The sequence below is a fragment of the Heliangelus exortis genome, chromosome 10, assembly GCF_036169615.1.
Source record: "Heliangelus exortis chromosome 10, bHelExo1.hap1, whole genome shotgun sequence".
In the NCBI taxonomy this organism is placed as follows: Eukaryota; Metazoa; Chordata; class Aves; order Apodiformes; family Trochilidae; genus Heliangelus; species Heliangelus exortis.
In genome coordinates, this window is record NC_092431.1 from 13,129,936 (window position 1) to 13,143,282 (window position 13,347).

At 41.5% G+C, this 13,347-nt stretch overlaps 2 protein-coding genes across 5 annotated transcripts in view; both read left to right on the forward strand.

Moving 5' to 3' along the window:
- Positions 1–1,021, forward strand: part of PTPN13 (protein tyrosine phosphatase non-receptor type 13) — a 144,749-nt gene extending 143,728 nt beyond the window's left edge. The window contains exon 48 of the mRNA XM_071753625.1: positions 156–1,021. Coding sequence (XP_071609726.1) covers positions 156–236 — 81 coding nt within the window. The 3' untranslated portion in view covers positions 237–1,021. The remainder of the gene's footprint in view (positions 1–155) is intronic.
- An 11,195-nt stretch (positions 1,022–12,216) lies between these two features.
- AFF1 (ALF transcription elongation factor 1) overlaps positions 12,217–13,347 on the forward strand; it is a 105,807-nt gene continuing 104,676 nt past the window's right edge. For 2 of the 4 annotated variants that reach the window (XM_071753610.1, XM_071753606.1), the window contains exon 1: positions 12,217–12,274. In XM_071753610.1, the coding sequence (XP_071609711.1) occupies positions 12,240–12,274 (35 nt within the window). In that variant the 5' untranslated portion in view covers positions 12,217–12,239. The remainder of the gene's footprint in view (positions 12,275–13,347) is intronic. The other 2 variants (XM_071753613.1, XM_071753612.1) reach the window with 1 other exon arrangement.

Below are 13,347 nucleotides of genomic sequence, written 5' to 3' on the forward strand. Positions count from 1 at the left end.
CATATTTCTTCACTGTGGGTTTCTTGTTTTGCGGTTGTGTTGTTTTGGTTTTTAATTTAATTGTAGAAATAGTGTTGAAATCGAGTTCTATGCACTTGTGAATTTCTTAGGAGGTGCAAGCATTCATATGTTCTGTGATTTCCTTTCCTTTGCAGGATCAGTACATTTTCTGCTATCAAGTTGTTCTTTATGTCCTGAATCATCTCCAACATGAAGAACAACAGAGGGACAAATGAAATAAAGAAGCGGAAGTGCTTTTAAAATACTGAAGCAAGGAGGTCTAGAGGCTCTCGTGTATTTTCTTTGTTCTGCCAATAGTTTTCCAGACCCTTTCTTTGGTTGCTGTCACATGTCTTTTCCATAATGTCTCTTCATCATTCAAAAAAAGGCATATAGTTACAAGGAAAAGGGATAGCTTATGCAATACCACTAATGTCTTCAGCCCTGTGGACACATATGTGAGATTTTTGTATAGCAGTAAATATGTAATGAAGCTGCATTTTTGTAGCTTTCTTAGTATGTGATAGAATACTGAAATAAAAAAATTTTAATTTTTAAAAAGATAAAGAAGAAGTAAAAAAAAAGTAATCTAATAATACTTCCTGCAGTCTTGCAATTGTTTTGGGTTATTTGTTTTAATTTTTTAATTTTGTTTTTTTTTATGGGGAGTGGGAGAGATGAAGCAGTAATTTTATCCTGGCAAACTTTATTACAAACACATTTTACCAGTCTCTCTTCAAAGGTTGTTTATGGCACACAATTTTTGCCCTTTTAGTGCAATTACAGCTGTTTTATAGTGGGTATCTTAAAATCAGCATTTAAGCTTTGAGATGCCCCTTAGGATAGGGATGGTAGTGAAGGTTTACTGTAAGTATCATCGTTGATAATGTTTAATTCATAGAGTTTTGTGTATATATTTATTTAGTTTTACCAAAAAAAGGCGGATTCTTAGGTGTCTAACCTTTTAATGGATTAGGCATCTCCTCTCTGTAAATAAAAAAATATACTTATAGTAGACTGATCAGTGGTTCTGGATATATTTGTGTTGTTGTGACTGATTTTTCTTGGCTGCACATGGGAAATGTGCAACAAAAGGGCTGTCCATGTTTTAAATTTTCAGTGTCCTGTTCTCCAGTGTGTATTTGAAAAAACCTACAGAAATGTGGGTTCCTTTCTGGAGAGTTTCCATGTTGGTGAAAGGAAGAGGGTATTTTCCCTCCCTCCTTGTTTTCCAGCATAACTGGGCATTGAGACCTGTATCATGGGTTTTTGGGTGTTCTGAAAGGAAATCTTCATCCTATGCTATATAGGAACCTTGGATGACAAGTACCTGCCATCAGCCAGAACAGGGAGTTATTTTAGGCTTTGAGCAGTGTTGCTGTCCCAGAAGTTCTTACCAGAACTGCAGCTTGTAATGTGCTGTCAGGAAGGATATGAGAGTACTAATTTGACATTGATTCTGCATTGCAGTGGTGGAAATAAGTTCAGAGACCTGTGATTATCCAAAATTTTCACTCTTCAAAATAGTAACCCACAATGTTCTGGTGCCCCAAAACTGGAACAGTGGTCGTCTGGCTTATTTAATGGTATTCTAGGTAGCAATAGCATGACTTAAAACAGGAAAACAGTCTTTTTTTACTTGCCACAATACTACTACGATTTTTATTCCCATCAGCAATACCAGAAAAGTTGAAAAATTTTCAGAACAGTGTAAGTGTAGCTCAAGGAAAGAAAATTAATTCTGTGTAGACAGCAACAGAAGCAAATTGACAGTACACCAGTATGAAGGAGCTTTCACTTATAAAAGTGAAAACTGAAGGTTTTCAGGACTACAATCATCAGCAGGTAAAAAGAAAGCACAGCCAGTAGATACACTGCTACTTCTTTTTAAACATAAATAGTCAGTTCAGAGGATTTGAGTATATCTCATTTTTAGAAACAAACAAACAAAAAATTGGTTATGCTAACTAGACAGTATGGTTAAGGCAGTTGAATTTTTTCTTCAGATGTTTCCAGATACATGCCAAACAATGTAACCACAGGAACTGTTTTTTACATCTTATGCTACATGAATCCCACTTTGGTATTGTGCAAACAATTTGCAACAAATTACACCTTATGGGAGTCACAGATCAATTCGGATTCCAGGATTTGCTGCTTGTCCTCACAAACAGGAGATTTGTGGTATGGTATGTTACATCCAGTTTCCTTTTAATGATGGGCACATAGAAAAGCAGAGGATAATAAACTTAACCTCCCTAGAAAAAGGAACACACACTACCCCTCAGTAGTCTTAGAGCTGGGTACCTAAGGGAATAAATAGACCTATTTACCATGCTCATGTTTTGGTATTGAATTGGGCCCCAGCCACCTAAGTCCAGCTGGGAAACTCAGCTATTAACATTTTAACTCTTCTGAAGAAATTGTGCATCTTTTGGAGCAAAGCATCCTTGTCTGAACAAAAAGTGATAAATGTGGGCATTCTACATCTGCCTTCAGTGTGTTTGATCCAGCTCTTTCCATCTGAAATCACCCTCCCAGAATAAGCAGTACATAGCTGAAAATGAGATAATGGAATAATATGGATTTCCTGCACCAAAGTTTTTTTGGCCCAATTCCTCATTACCCTGACTTAATGATAAAACAGATCAGCCCCCATGAGAAGCATTCAGGTGTTCCTAAGAACCTGTGCATATATGGTGAAGGGTATCTTTGGCCTCTTTTAAGAAGTGGTCAGAATTCCTTCTGGTTTTTTTATCTCAGCCTTGAGGAACTGGATGTCTAATAAAGCTGGAGTGCTCTCTAGTCCAAGGCTTCTTGAGGACATTGGGAGGAGTGTGTCTGCTCTCCACTAAGGACGTGGAATTTGCCATCTGTGACACTTGGCTTGGTCAGCTTAGTTGAAATAGACACCATAGCTCAAACATTATTACAAGAAGATAGAGGTGTCTGTGAACTGTGATTGCTTAAGCTTGATTTCTGTAGGATACCTGGATAGAAATAGGCACCAATAGTCATCTTTTTCTCCTCAGGATTAGGCTACCTAAATTCTTTATGTGCCTTACTGAAGAAATGAGAAGAATGACTGAGAAGCTAGTTCCTTGACTAGAAAAAATCCTGTGTGCTCTCTTAATATGCTAACCATATAATTTTCAAAAGGGAAAGAAATTGAGTGGCTTCTCTTTTTTTCTCTTTTTTTCTCTTTTCTGGTTGCTTTTTGTTTTTTAGAACTGTGCTGTCTTTTTTAATAAAAGCAACCAGGACTTGCTCCAGCTGAAAGGGATTTTCCGTTCTATCAAAATCCAGTTTTCAGTAGGAAGTTTACCAGACTAATAAATATGTAATCAATTGCAGTTCTAATTGAAGAACTGTCCTTGTGTGTTAACCCAAAAGAGAAAGGATGTTTTTTTTTTCTTCCAACCAAAATTAACTGCTGCCTGTACACTTTGCTACATAAGCAGCTCTGTGCCATTAGTACTGTGCCTTTTTTTTTTCTTGATGGTCTTTGTCTATGCAAGACAAGGACAACAGCCTAGAGAGGAGGAATTCCAGTTGCTTCTTTGAGACTTTTGAGGGCTCACTACTGTTGCTCCTTGGATGCTTTTAAGCAGCCTCTTCCTTTACAACTTGCATCCTTCTAAAATGAACTGTCTGGGGAAAATAAGTACTTAAGAACATTTTAAAAGTTTTCTGGGTGTAGGAAATGCTTATCATATGGCCAGTGTTTTGCAGGAGAGTCCTAAAAGGTGTTAGGAAAAGATTTTTCAATCTCCTTTGAGTAAATGGAAGCTTATAACTGGAGCATGTATTTCTGTTGAAGCATTTATATGTCATCCTCTGATGGTACGTGCCCAAAGAGAGGTGATTTTCAGGTGATTCTGAAGGTAGAGAAAGTCTGTCTGTATGATGAGGTGTAACTTTGGATGACAGTGAAAGATGACACAGGAGAAACTCTGGGAGCTGGACAACTTTTTCTGTGCGGTGAACTACAACATAGTGAAGGTTTTCTGCATTTGTGGCAGAAGACAGGGTAATGCTCACCCCTACACCTCTTAAACAAAGGCACGAGGTACTAGTTGGGCCAGGACAGGTAGTGCGTATCATTAACAATGTAGAAGACAATTTTAATCTAAGAGGGGTCAGAAGTGCCTGACTTTCCGATGGTAAAAAGTGCTTCTGACTTCTTCCATGTCAGAAAAAAAACCAAAACAACCAACCATCTCCCCTTACACTGGGAAACCAAAACAGCTTGGAACCTTGTATATACCTGAAAGTTCCTGGTTTATATCTTCTCAGTATTCCTCACGTAAGTGAACCCACTTTTAATACACATGACGTGTGATGTCTTTTCTGCAGTACCTATGAGTACAGAAACCTGTGAGGTGGGGGTCAAAGTTTGTTAGTGGAGCAGAAGACACTTTGCTGACATTCAAGAACGTGAGCCATCATCAGGATGCAAGTTTGAATTTATGGCATCCACTGATAGTTGAGTCAGAACAGCTACAAACATCAAGCAGTTTGTGCCTGCTGGCACAGCTGAAGTGAGTGTTCTGCCCTGTGCTGCCTTCCTAGGGCAGGTTCTCCTTTGTAGCTGAACTGAAGGGTAAATTTAGGGAAATGTTACTCCGTTTAAGCAGCTTTGACAGGACAGTAGAACAAGGGCTCTGAAGATCAAAGACACAGTAAGTTCTGTGGGATTTCTGTGGTGTATCACTTCATCTGTCACACGGGTGTGTCTACTGTAATCCAGATGTTCCTGTCACAAAAAGTGTGAAGAAACTATGTACCTGCTGCTTGAAGGGGAGAAGCAATGCATTAGAGAAAAAAAAAAGCATAGCAGTGAAACATAAATGCTTGATGTGTAGCTGTGTACAATACACCTCCATTGCTAAATTTAGACTGTCTCTGTCTAGAAGTTGAAACAGCAAGTCAATGCATTCCACCCTCTCATGTTTCAAAATCAAACTTGATACAAGGCAAAAGAAAGCGAAGAAACCCAGCAGTGACAAGAAAGAGGTCTGCATTTGTCTGAGGGCAAGTAAAAAATGCTGCCAAATATAAGGGTTTGTAGAAAAGAAATGCACTTTTTATTTATAGATGATGCCCCAGAAGCATGTTTGGAACTTCTTTAAGCAGAAGCTCAAAGCTTGGGACCTGGTCATGAACAGCAGCATGGCAGGAAGGTGGCAGAATCACAGATTATTTGAGGGGTATTGTTCCTTTTTCCAGGAGCAGAGCAGTGTCCATGGCACAGTCTGGCAGCATTGCTATTTACCATGGTGAGGGAGTAACTCACCTTAGAAATCTGAGTTACAGGGGTAAGGAACAATGCTCCTCTGTTTTGCTGTTTTAAAAGGGGGTTGCAGGAAGGCAGGAAGAACACCTTCTGCAGTCCCTGTTGCCCCAACACTACAATAACATGAAAGGGCAATGCCAAGGTGGTTTTTTGTTCCCTCCCCTCAGATACACCTCTTTTCCCAGGAATGACAGCATGTTGTTTCCTCCCCTTTATTTCTTAGCTAGGCAACATTTTCTGAGCTGTAACTTTTCATCATAGTCTTAATAGTGTAGTAAAGGAGGATGATACACTGGGAAGCATGGTTGTTTCTGGTCTCTGTGCTGTCACAGACAAGAAACCAAAGTGACAAAGACACTGCTGAAAAAGAGATGGCTGAGGGAAGACAACCAGATGTGTGGAAAGAGCAGCTTTCCTGTGGTAAAACCCACAGCATCTCCTCTGTGCGTTTACAAAGCAATGCCCTTAAGCAGGTACCATCAGCTCCAGGGAGCTGGAAGCTGATTAGGAGTTCTGGTAAAGTCCAGAGCTCCTTGGGTTGGTCAAAATCTGCAGTGCCTAAAGGTTCAGCCGGCAAATGAGCTTCCTATGAGGTGATCACCTTGGCAGGTGGTTGGTTATGCGAAATGCTGTGTGGCATCCACTTCCCTTCCTTTTTTTTTTTTTTTTTATGTGTGTGTGTGTGCGTGTGTGTGTGTCATCAGCCTCAGTGCTCAATGTCAAAATAGAAACATGGATTCATGACCTCAAGGAAAAAGTAAGGTTGTTCGTTCTAGCAGAAGCAGGCTTGGGCTGCTGTAACTTTCCTGGGAATTGTGCTCTTTCGGTAGAGCCGCAGAGCAGTTTTTGAAATGTGTCTGCTCAAGCCCTCAGCAGGGGCAGGAGTCGAGGCTTTCATTTCGGCACGGCGATTGGGATTTAATCTCCAGTCTTCAATTGCATTTTATGTCGTTCTCCAAACCCACCCTTCGTCCAGATGTCAACAAAACGCAGCACGGGGGGAGGGAGAAGAGAGGAGAAGACCCCAATTCCGAAGCTGTGAGGAGTGCGAGGAGTGCCGGGTGACACCGCCTGGGGCACTCGGGTCCTTCCGGCACCTTGCGGCGCTTCTCGCCCTGCGCCGGCGGCTGCTGCGGGACTCCCCGCAGAGGGTCTGAAGGCGATTCGGAGGTCCCCGCAGTGGCTCTATAGGCGGTTCGGAGGTCCCGCAGTGGCTCTATAGGCGGTTCGGAGGTCCCGCAGTGTCTGGGGGCAGGGCGGCAGCGGGGTCAGATCCCTCCCGGCAGCGGTGCGGCGGAGCTGAGGTGAGATGTGCTGAAGGGGCGGTCTCGGGTACCGTCGCTCCCGGGAGGAAAAGGAGCGGCTGTTGCCGGCGAGCCGGGGGCAGCTCCCACCGACAAGCCGCAGCCGCTCCTCTCCGCCGCCGTTTGCGCAGGGGGTGGTGGCCGAGGGGCTGGGCAGGGCGGGCGGTGCCCCGGTGGCGGTCGGGGCGGTTTCCAACCGCTTGTGCGGGCGCTTGCGGTCTCCTGAGCAGCGTTGCGGGAGCGTCAGCGCGAACACGAACTGCTCAGAGTCGCTGTCCTGGTGCGGGGAGCGAGGCTGGGCAGGGAAGTGCTGTGTCCGTTCCGACCAAACCGGTGATAACGTTAAACAAGCCGACGGGCAGGAAGGTCTTGTAGCCAAGCTCCCCGAGAGCTTTCGGTAACTACACGCTCTTTTCGGTCCCTCCTCCCTCCGTGGTGTAAGGGAGATGTTATTAGCTTGGGATCTGCTCGGGCAAGGAGCTTACCCTGCATATTTTTACTCAGGTGAGTAAGAGCACTGTTTTCAGTAGGGCACGGGTGTTAGTTGTGTTAGTTGGTCTGATAGTTGTGCTGAAGCACTCGATGACTTGGGAGAAAATGGTGAAGCATGTGTGGAAAAAAACAAACAGGAGAAGCAAAGTCAAAACTATCTTACCTTTTTTTTTTTTTTTTTTTTTTTTTTTTTAATTGTGATAATCCAAAGTCTTATGTGACTATACAGTGAAATGTTCCTTCATATTTATTTCGTTTCAATTACATGAAATTTTGTTCTTAATATCATCATAACTATTATCATAACTGTGGTAGTAATAACAGTGTTGAGAATAAACTCTTAAGATGAGCACCTAAGTTTTAACTATCCAGGCAGCTTCTGTGTTCCATCAGACATCAGAGCAGCTCTTTGCCTGTGACTTGATGGAGAAAAAGGAAGAAGAGGAATACACATATGTCCAGCTAAGAGATACAGAAATTATTTTTGCTCAATACAGCACTGTAAGAAACTTGTTTAAAAAAAAAAAAAAAAACCAAAAAAAAAACCAAAAAAAAACCAAAAAAAAACCCAAAAAAACCCAACCAAACAAAAAAAACCAAAAAAAAAAAAAACCACCAAAACAGCTATGGGGCTCAAAGGTGCCTGTTTTAATCTCTGTTGTTTGCTGTGGCTGTCTATAACAGTAGCTTTTCTTAAAATTAAAAACTGTAATTATGAAAGAGTTTAGCTTTTTTACTTATAACTAGTCTTGCATTTCCTTTTGGGATAAATGTGAATTAAAAGTGAAAAATGGCAGTAATAGGAAAGCTGCAGATGGCCAATTTCCTGGTAAAGCCAGTGAAACAAATGACTCCTCCTCCCCTCTTGCAATTTCTGGGTCATAGGGTCAGAGCTTTCCAGACTCAGCTTTAAGAGGTTTTTTCTGTTTATGAATATGAGTTGCAGTGTTCAAGTCTATTTTAGATTATAAGGTAGGTACATGTGCATCTTACCTGGCTTTTAATTATTAGTAAATTTTAAGCCAAGGGTATTATCTGTATATTATACTTGCTTTTAGGCAGTTTGGAAAATACAAAATAACATTAAGTTTGGATGCACATTCTGGTAGTCTCATAAAAGACTACTTGTTGGTGTCAAATTTAACCCAATATTCAGCGAAGAAGTCTACCTGTATCCACAAGCTTTTCAATGCATCTGTAAATTTCACAGCCTGCAGAACTGCCCTGCCTCTCATAAAAGCCTGAGCTCCTGCAGTCAGTTTAAGAACATTTCTATCACCTCTCAGTACATAAAATTTCCTTCACAGCTGAATCCCTGAGTCTGTCTTTCTTACCTGCTAAAGACACACAAGGTCTGTCTGATCTGTCTCCCTATTGGATTGAATTTAGACAGACTTCTCTTAAAGGCAGTATCAAAGTGGTTTTTTGAAAAAAAGGGTGGGGTTAACCCTAATGATCAGGGCAGTCATGAAGCAGTCATATATTGGTTAGGTTGTGATGAAGAGTCTTGAAACTTCAGAATATCTTTTGTTTGTTTGTTTTTAGGTTTGTGGGTTTTTTTTCCCAGGACTTTGGGGGCAGTCTTTGGAAAAGAAACTGCTTGGTCTTGAGTTTCTGTTGGCTGCTTTGCTGAGATATGCAGCTCTGGCTTTGGCACTTGAGAATCTGCCTTCACTCTGCCCCCAGCCCCAAGGAGCAGGAGGTGTTGTTGTCTCACCTGGGTCGAGCGGCAGATGTGGACAGTGCCTTTGCCAGACAGCTCTCTGCTCCATTAGCTGTAGCTGACACGTTGATTCATCTGTACCCAAATCTGTAAAACAGAGCTTGGCTCACTGGGGTACAGTGCAAGCAGACCATGCACTGGTCTCTACCTGTGCAGTGTGGGGACAGAGGCAGGGTAATTTTGTTTCATCCACCAGGTGCCATCAGGGGCTTGTTTGTAATATTTTTGCATATGCTCTGGTATGTTGTGCTAATCTTTCCTCCTCAGAGTTAAGGTGTATCCTAAGTAGCGTTTGAATTGTTACTTCTAAGACTTTAGAAAAGCAAATAGTAAAAATGTGACCTTTTCTCATACAGTAAACCCAGTCTGTCTCCTTTTGTTTTGTCTCATTTTTGCACAACTGTTAGTGGCAACGTTTTTGGAGGACAAGCTTACACAAGTGTGCACAGGCATTAGTTTATATTTTCAGTCTGAAATTCTTGAGGAATGAAACAAACAAAAACACTAAAGAAACCATCAAACAAACAAAAACACTAAAGAAAAAATCATTACAAAAATGGGTAGCATCTTTCCTATCTATTAAGTGATTTCCACCAGTCATTTGCAAGATGGGGTGATTCCTGGCTGTCTCAGAAGGAAAGCCTTGTTTTAGAGTCCCCATCAGGAAAGTGAAATTGCTTTAAGAACAGGAAAAGGTATCCTCACTGAATTAGCCAGCTAGGCTAATTGATATTAGAGCTTGTTATAAGCACAGCTTACTTGCAGCACATAAAAGCACAAGTATGTCAGGTTAATAATGCCCATGCAACCTCAAATCCATGCTGCACAGTATGGTTGAAAACCTGGCCTTGTCAAAGGCCTTTGCAGAACATTGTAGGTTGTTTAGTGGAATCTACAGTTTACTGCTTGGACACTCAGGTGCTTTAGAACCTTGTTAAGAATCAGCTGGCAGTGGAGCAGGCTTCTCTTCCACCCTGTTTAGACAAATGTGTGTCTGATACTCCATCTGCCTATGCTATTACAATGTGAGGTACATGCATGGGCTGAGGAAACTCCTCTGAAGATTTTAAGTCCAGGAATGTAGAATTAAATAAACTAAAGTTGAAAAAAGTTGGAATGACTTCTTCCACTATGTGCTTCCTACTTCGCCCACCTTCATTTATTCTTAAGTTCAGCTGGAGACTCTGTTCATTTCAGGTTGTTTCTTTTCCAGCAGTGGTTATGGTTTGCATGAGATTCTTAGGAGGGAACAAATATTAAGGGTTTGTTTGCTTTCAAATCTGTACTCTAAACTCAGTATGTGTGCCTACTACTTAGTCTTTGTAGCTGCAGGTTGCGATGGGTGTCTGAGGGGATTCCTATCTTTAGTGGCCTGTGGCTTCAGAACAGTTATCTGATAGTATCTTACCCAGGATGAAAACCATGACCTAAAGGTCAGCTGCTTCATCTGATCATCAAAACATTTGTGTTCCTATTTAATATCAGTTGCTCTAAGGGGGTTCAGAAGGCTTAAATAATGCTGTCATAGCCTACCTTCAAGCCATAATTCATTTTGCTCTCTCAGGAGTGTGAGATGCTCCAAAGAATGTCACAAATTAAAAGGTGAACATTTTCAGTAAATATTTTCAGTGGTATTCCTGTTGGAGTTGGTTTTTTTTTTTTCTTTTTTTTTTTTTTTTTTTCTTTTTTCACCACACAAATATCTGGTGTGATATTACACTTTAAGGTAGGTTTGCTTACTTTATTTTTGTATTTAGAGGTATTTTTCTTTTCATCACAAGTCCTTGTACACAGCCTTTTTCTCACAAGGCACTCATGGAAACTTTCAGTTCCATCAGTTCTGCACATGCTTTGTCAGCACTGCTGTGAACTAAAGACAAGTTTGGCGCAGATAGGATGGTGAGAAATTGGTGTTGGACTTGGAGTGAGCAAAGAGCTTTGTGTGAGAGTATGCTGCACAGTCATCTCTTTTGTGTGCATGTAAAGCAAGGGGAGGAAAATGTTTATGATTTTATTTCTTTTTTTCTGTGATCAGCCAAAATGGTGCTAGTCATATAGTGACTGAAACTTGGCTTCCCCTTCCCATAAATGCTTCCATTCACCAGAGGGTTATTTAGTTCTGTGAAGGGAGTGCCCTAATGGTATATGTATGATTAAAATTGAACTGAATATCCTGGAGTCTGTAGCAATCACCTCATTTGTCATCCTCTTGTCCAAGTCTGTAGTTCTCTTCAAGAGCCCACCTGAAATGCAGTGTCACTGCTGGGGGAAGGGGAAAGTGGTTATCTTGGTTTTCCTATTCTTAGCTACAGCTGATCCATGTGTTTGGATTGTGTAAATTCAGGAGCACTGCGATGACTGCCAGTAGGACATCCCAGGCTCTGCATAGCATGTCCCTAGAGTTCTTGATCATCTCCCTGCTTGAGGCTGGTACTTGTCCAGCTGCAGCTTAACTCCCTGTTGTGAATGCTGAAGGTCTCACCAGAGCTTGGTACAGATGCTGACTTAGGTAGCTGCCAGTCCTTTGAAAAACCTGCTGGGAAAGCCACCCTTATGTGGCTGCTCCTGCTGCCTTGCTGTTCCAGACAGATGATTGCTAAATGTATTTTTTGTTCCTAGACAGTTCAGGCAAATTTCTGCAAACACTTTTTACAGCAGAGTACTGGGTGTCTGTGGCTCTATCAGGTCTCTTTGAAATGAAGACAAGTGTTTATAGTAGCATTCCCAGCACTGACAAGCTTTTCCAAAATTCAATTTCTGCAACTGTGTGTTTGATGCAGAGATTGTGCCTCGGCCTGTCAGTACTGAGGATTATGGAGAAACCTGAAAAGAAAAAATTCAACTTACTTGCTACCTTGGCTAAGCAATATATTTTTCAGATTGCATCTAACTTTCCTGTTGTTTCACATTTTACAACATAATCCTGAATGTAATTCAAAGGTGACTTGGGCAGCTAGGGAGAACTGAGGGATTCACACAACTCTGAAAATATCTGTGGGAGAATGTTGGGGATGAGTATCATATTTCTTTTTACTTTTGTAGAGCAAAATTATTTTGGAGAGCTAATACACAAAATTGAATGCAGTGTGCAAGCACAGACATACACAGAGGAAGGAAATAAGCATTTAGATTTCATTTTTTTGTTTGCTGTCAAACGTTCTAGACATCACTATACTGTAATGATTTGTTACTTTGGAAACTGAAGATTTTTCGTGGTTACTTATTTGACTCTCCCTTTCTTCCCTCTGCTGTCCCTGGGAGAAGATGTTCCTGGGTTGGTCTTCGTGACTTGTCTGCTTAAGCAAAGTTTGGGTGCCATCTACTGAGCACATTGTGTAGTTCTTTTACTAAAAAAAGATATTGAATATGTTTTGTTTGTTTTTTTTTCTCTTCCAGATGAGCTGACTCAATTGGAAACATTGTAATGGAACATACAGAAAACCAGAGCAGCAGCAATGGGTAGGAATTAATTTGACTTAATCCTGGCTTCCCAGGTGCTGTGACAAATTTTGAGATGGTTCAGAAAAATATATATATCCCTCCTCAATGCAAGACTTGTAACGACCAAGTTGGAGGAGTTGGACAGGAGGAGTTTCAAATCTAACATGCTGTCTTTTACCAAAGAATTGATGCCTTTTGTAACTTGATGTGAAATGAACACTGAGCCTCAGCTTGGTCGCTTGTGCAGACGTGGGTGCCTGGGGACATGGGGTGGACTTGATATGCTAATGGTTGGACTCTGGTTTAAGTGTCTTTTCCAACTTAAATGACTCTAGGATTCTCACTGCTGAGAGTGGCCCCTTGTCTTGTGGAAACTCTGCTTGTCACACAGAGTTGAGGTATTTGCTTACATCATGCCTTGATCTCGTGTGCCAGCCCTATTACTTCAAATCCTGCCCTCTTCACAGCCTTAGTGTAGCAGTGGACAACACAGCCACCCCAGTGACCTGTGTGAGGCAATTCAGCCCTTCAAACAAGCATTTCTGTACTCTTCAATGCGTTTGAATTGAGGAGGGCAACCCTAACTTGTCTCAGAGCTAAGTCTTGCAGGTTGACATCCTGGGAAGCTTGAGCAATGGGTGCTTTATACTTAGACACCTAACTTGCAATTATTTTTTTTTTCTTTTTCCCCAAGAAGGTTTTTTTTCTGTAGTTCCCATTTCTTTCTCCTTTAGCCCTTTACAACTGACAGTGTGCTTCACCCTCAAACCACAGACAGTGATCACTGCACAACCACATTGAGCAGGGGTGTGTTGGTGGACAGAAATGTTTCAAAGCTATCCAGACTCTCTACCGCACCTCCTCTGCTATCACTCTCCAAGTGTCTATCTTCATAAATTTTTTTTTCCACTGGCAATACATTTGCAAGGAATGGCCCTTAGTGGCTTCTGATTGCAATACTGTGCATAGCAGTCTGATCAAAAAGGAAACCAAAATCACAGGCATTTACTTGCTCGGTGTCCTGCACACCTCTCTGCCTCATCTAGGGTTGAATATTGCCACAAAACTAACCTGACAGATGGGGGAAATCT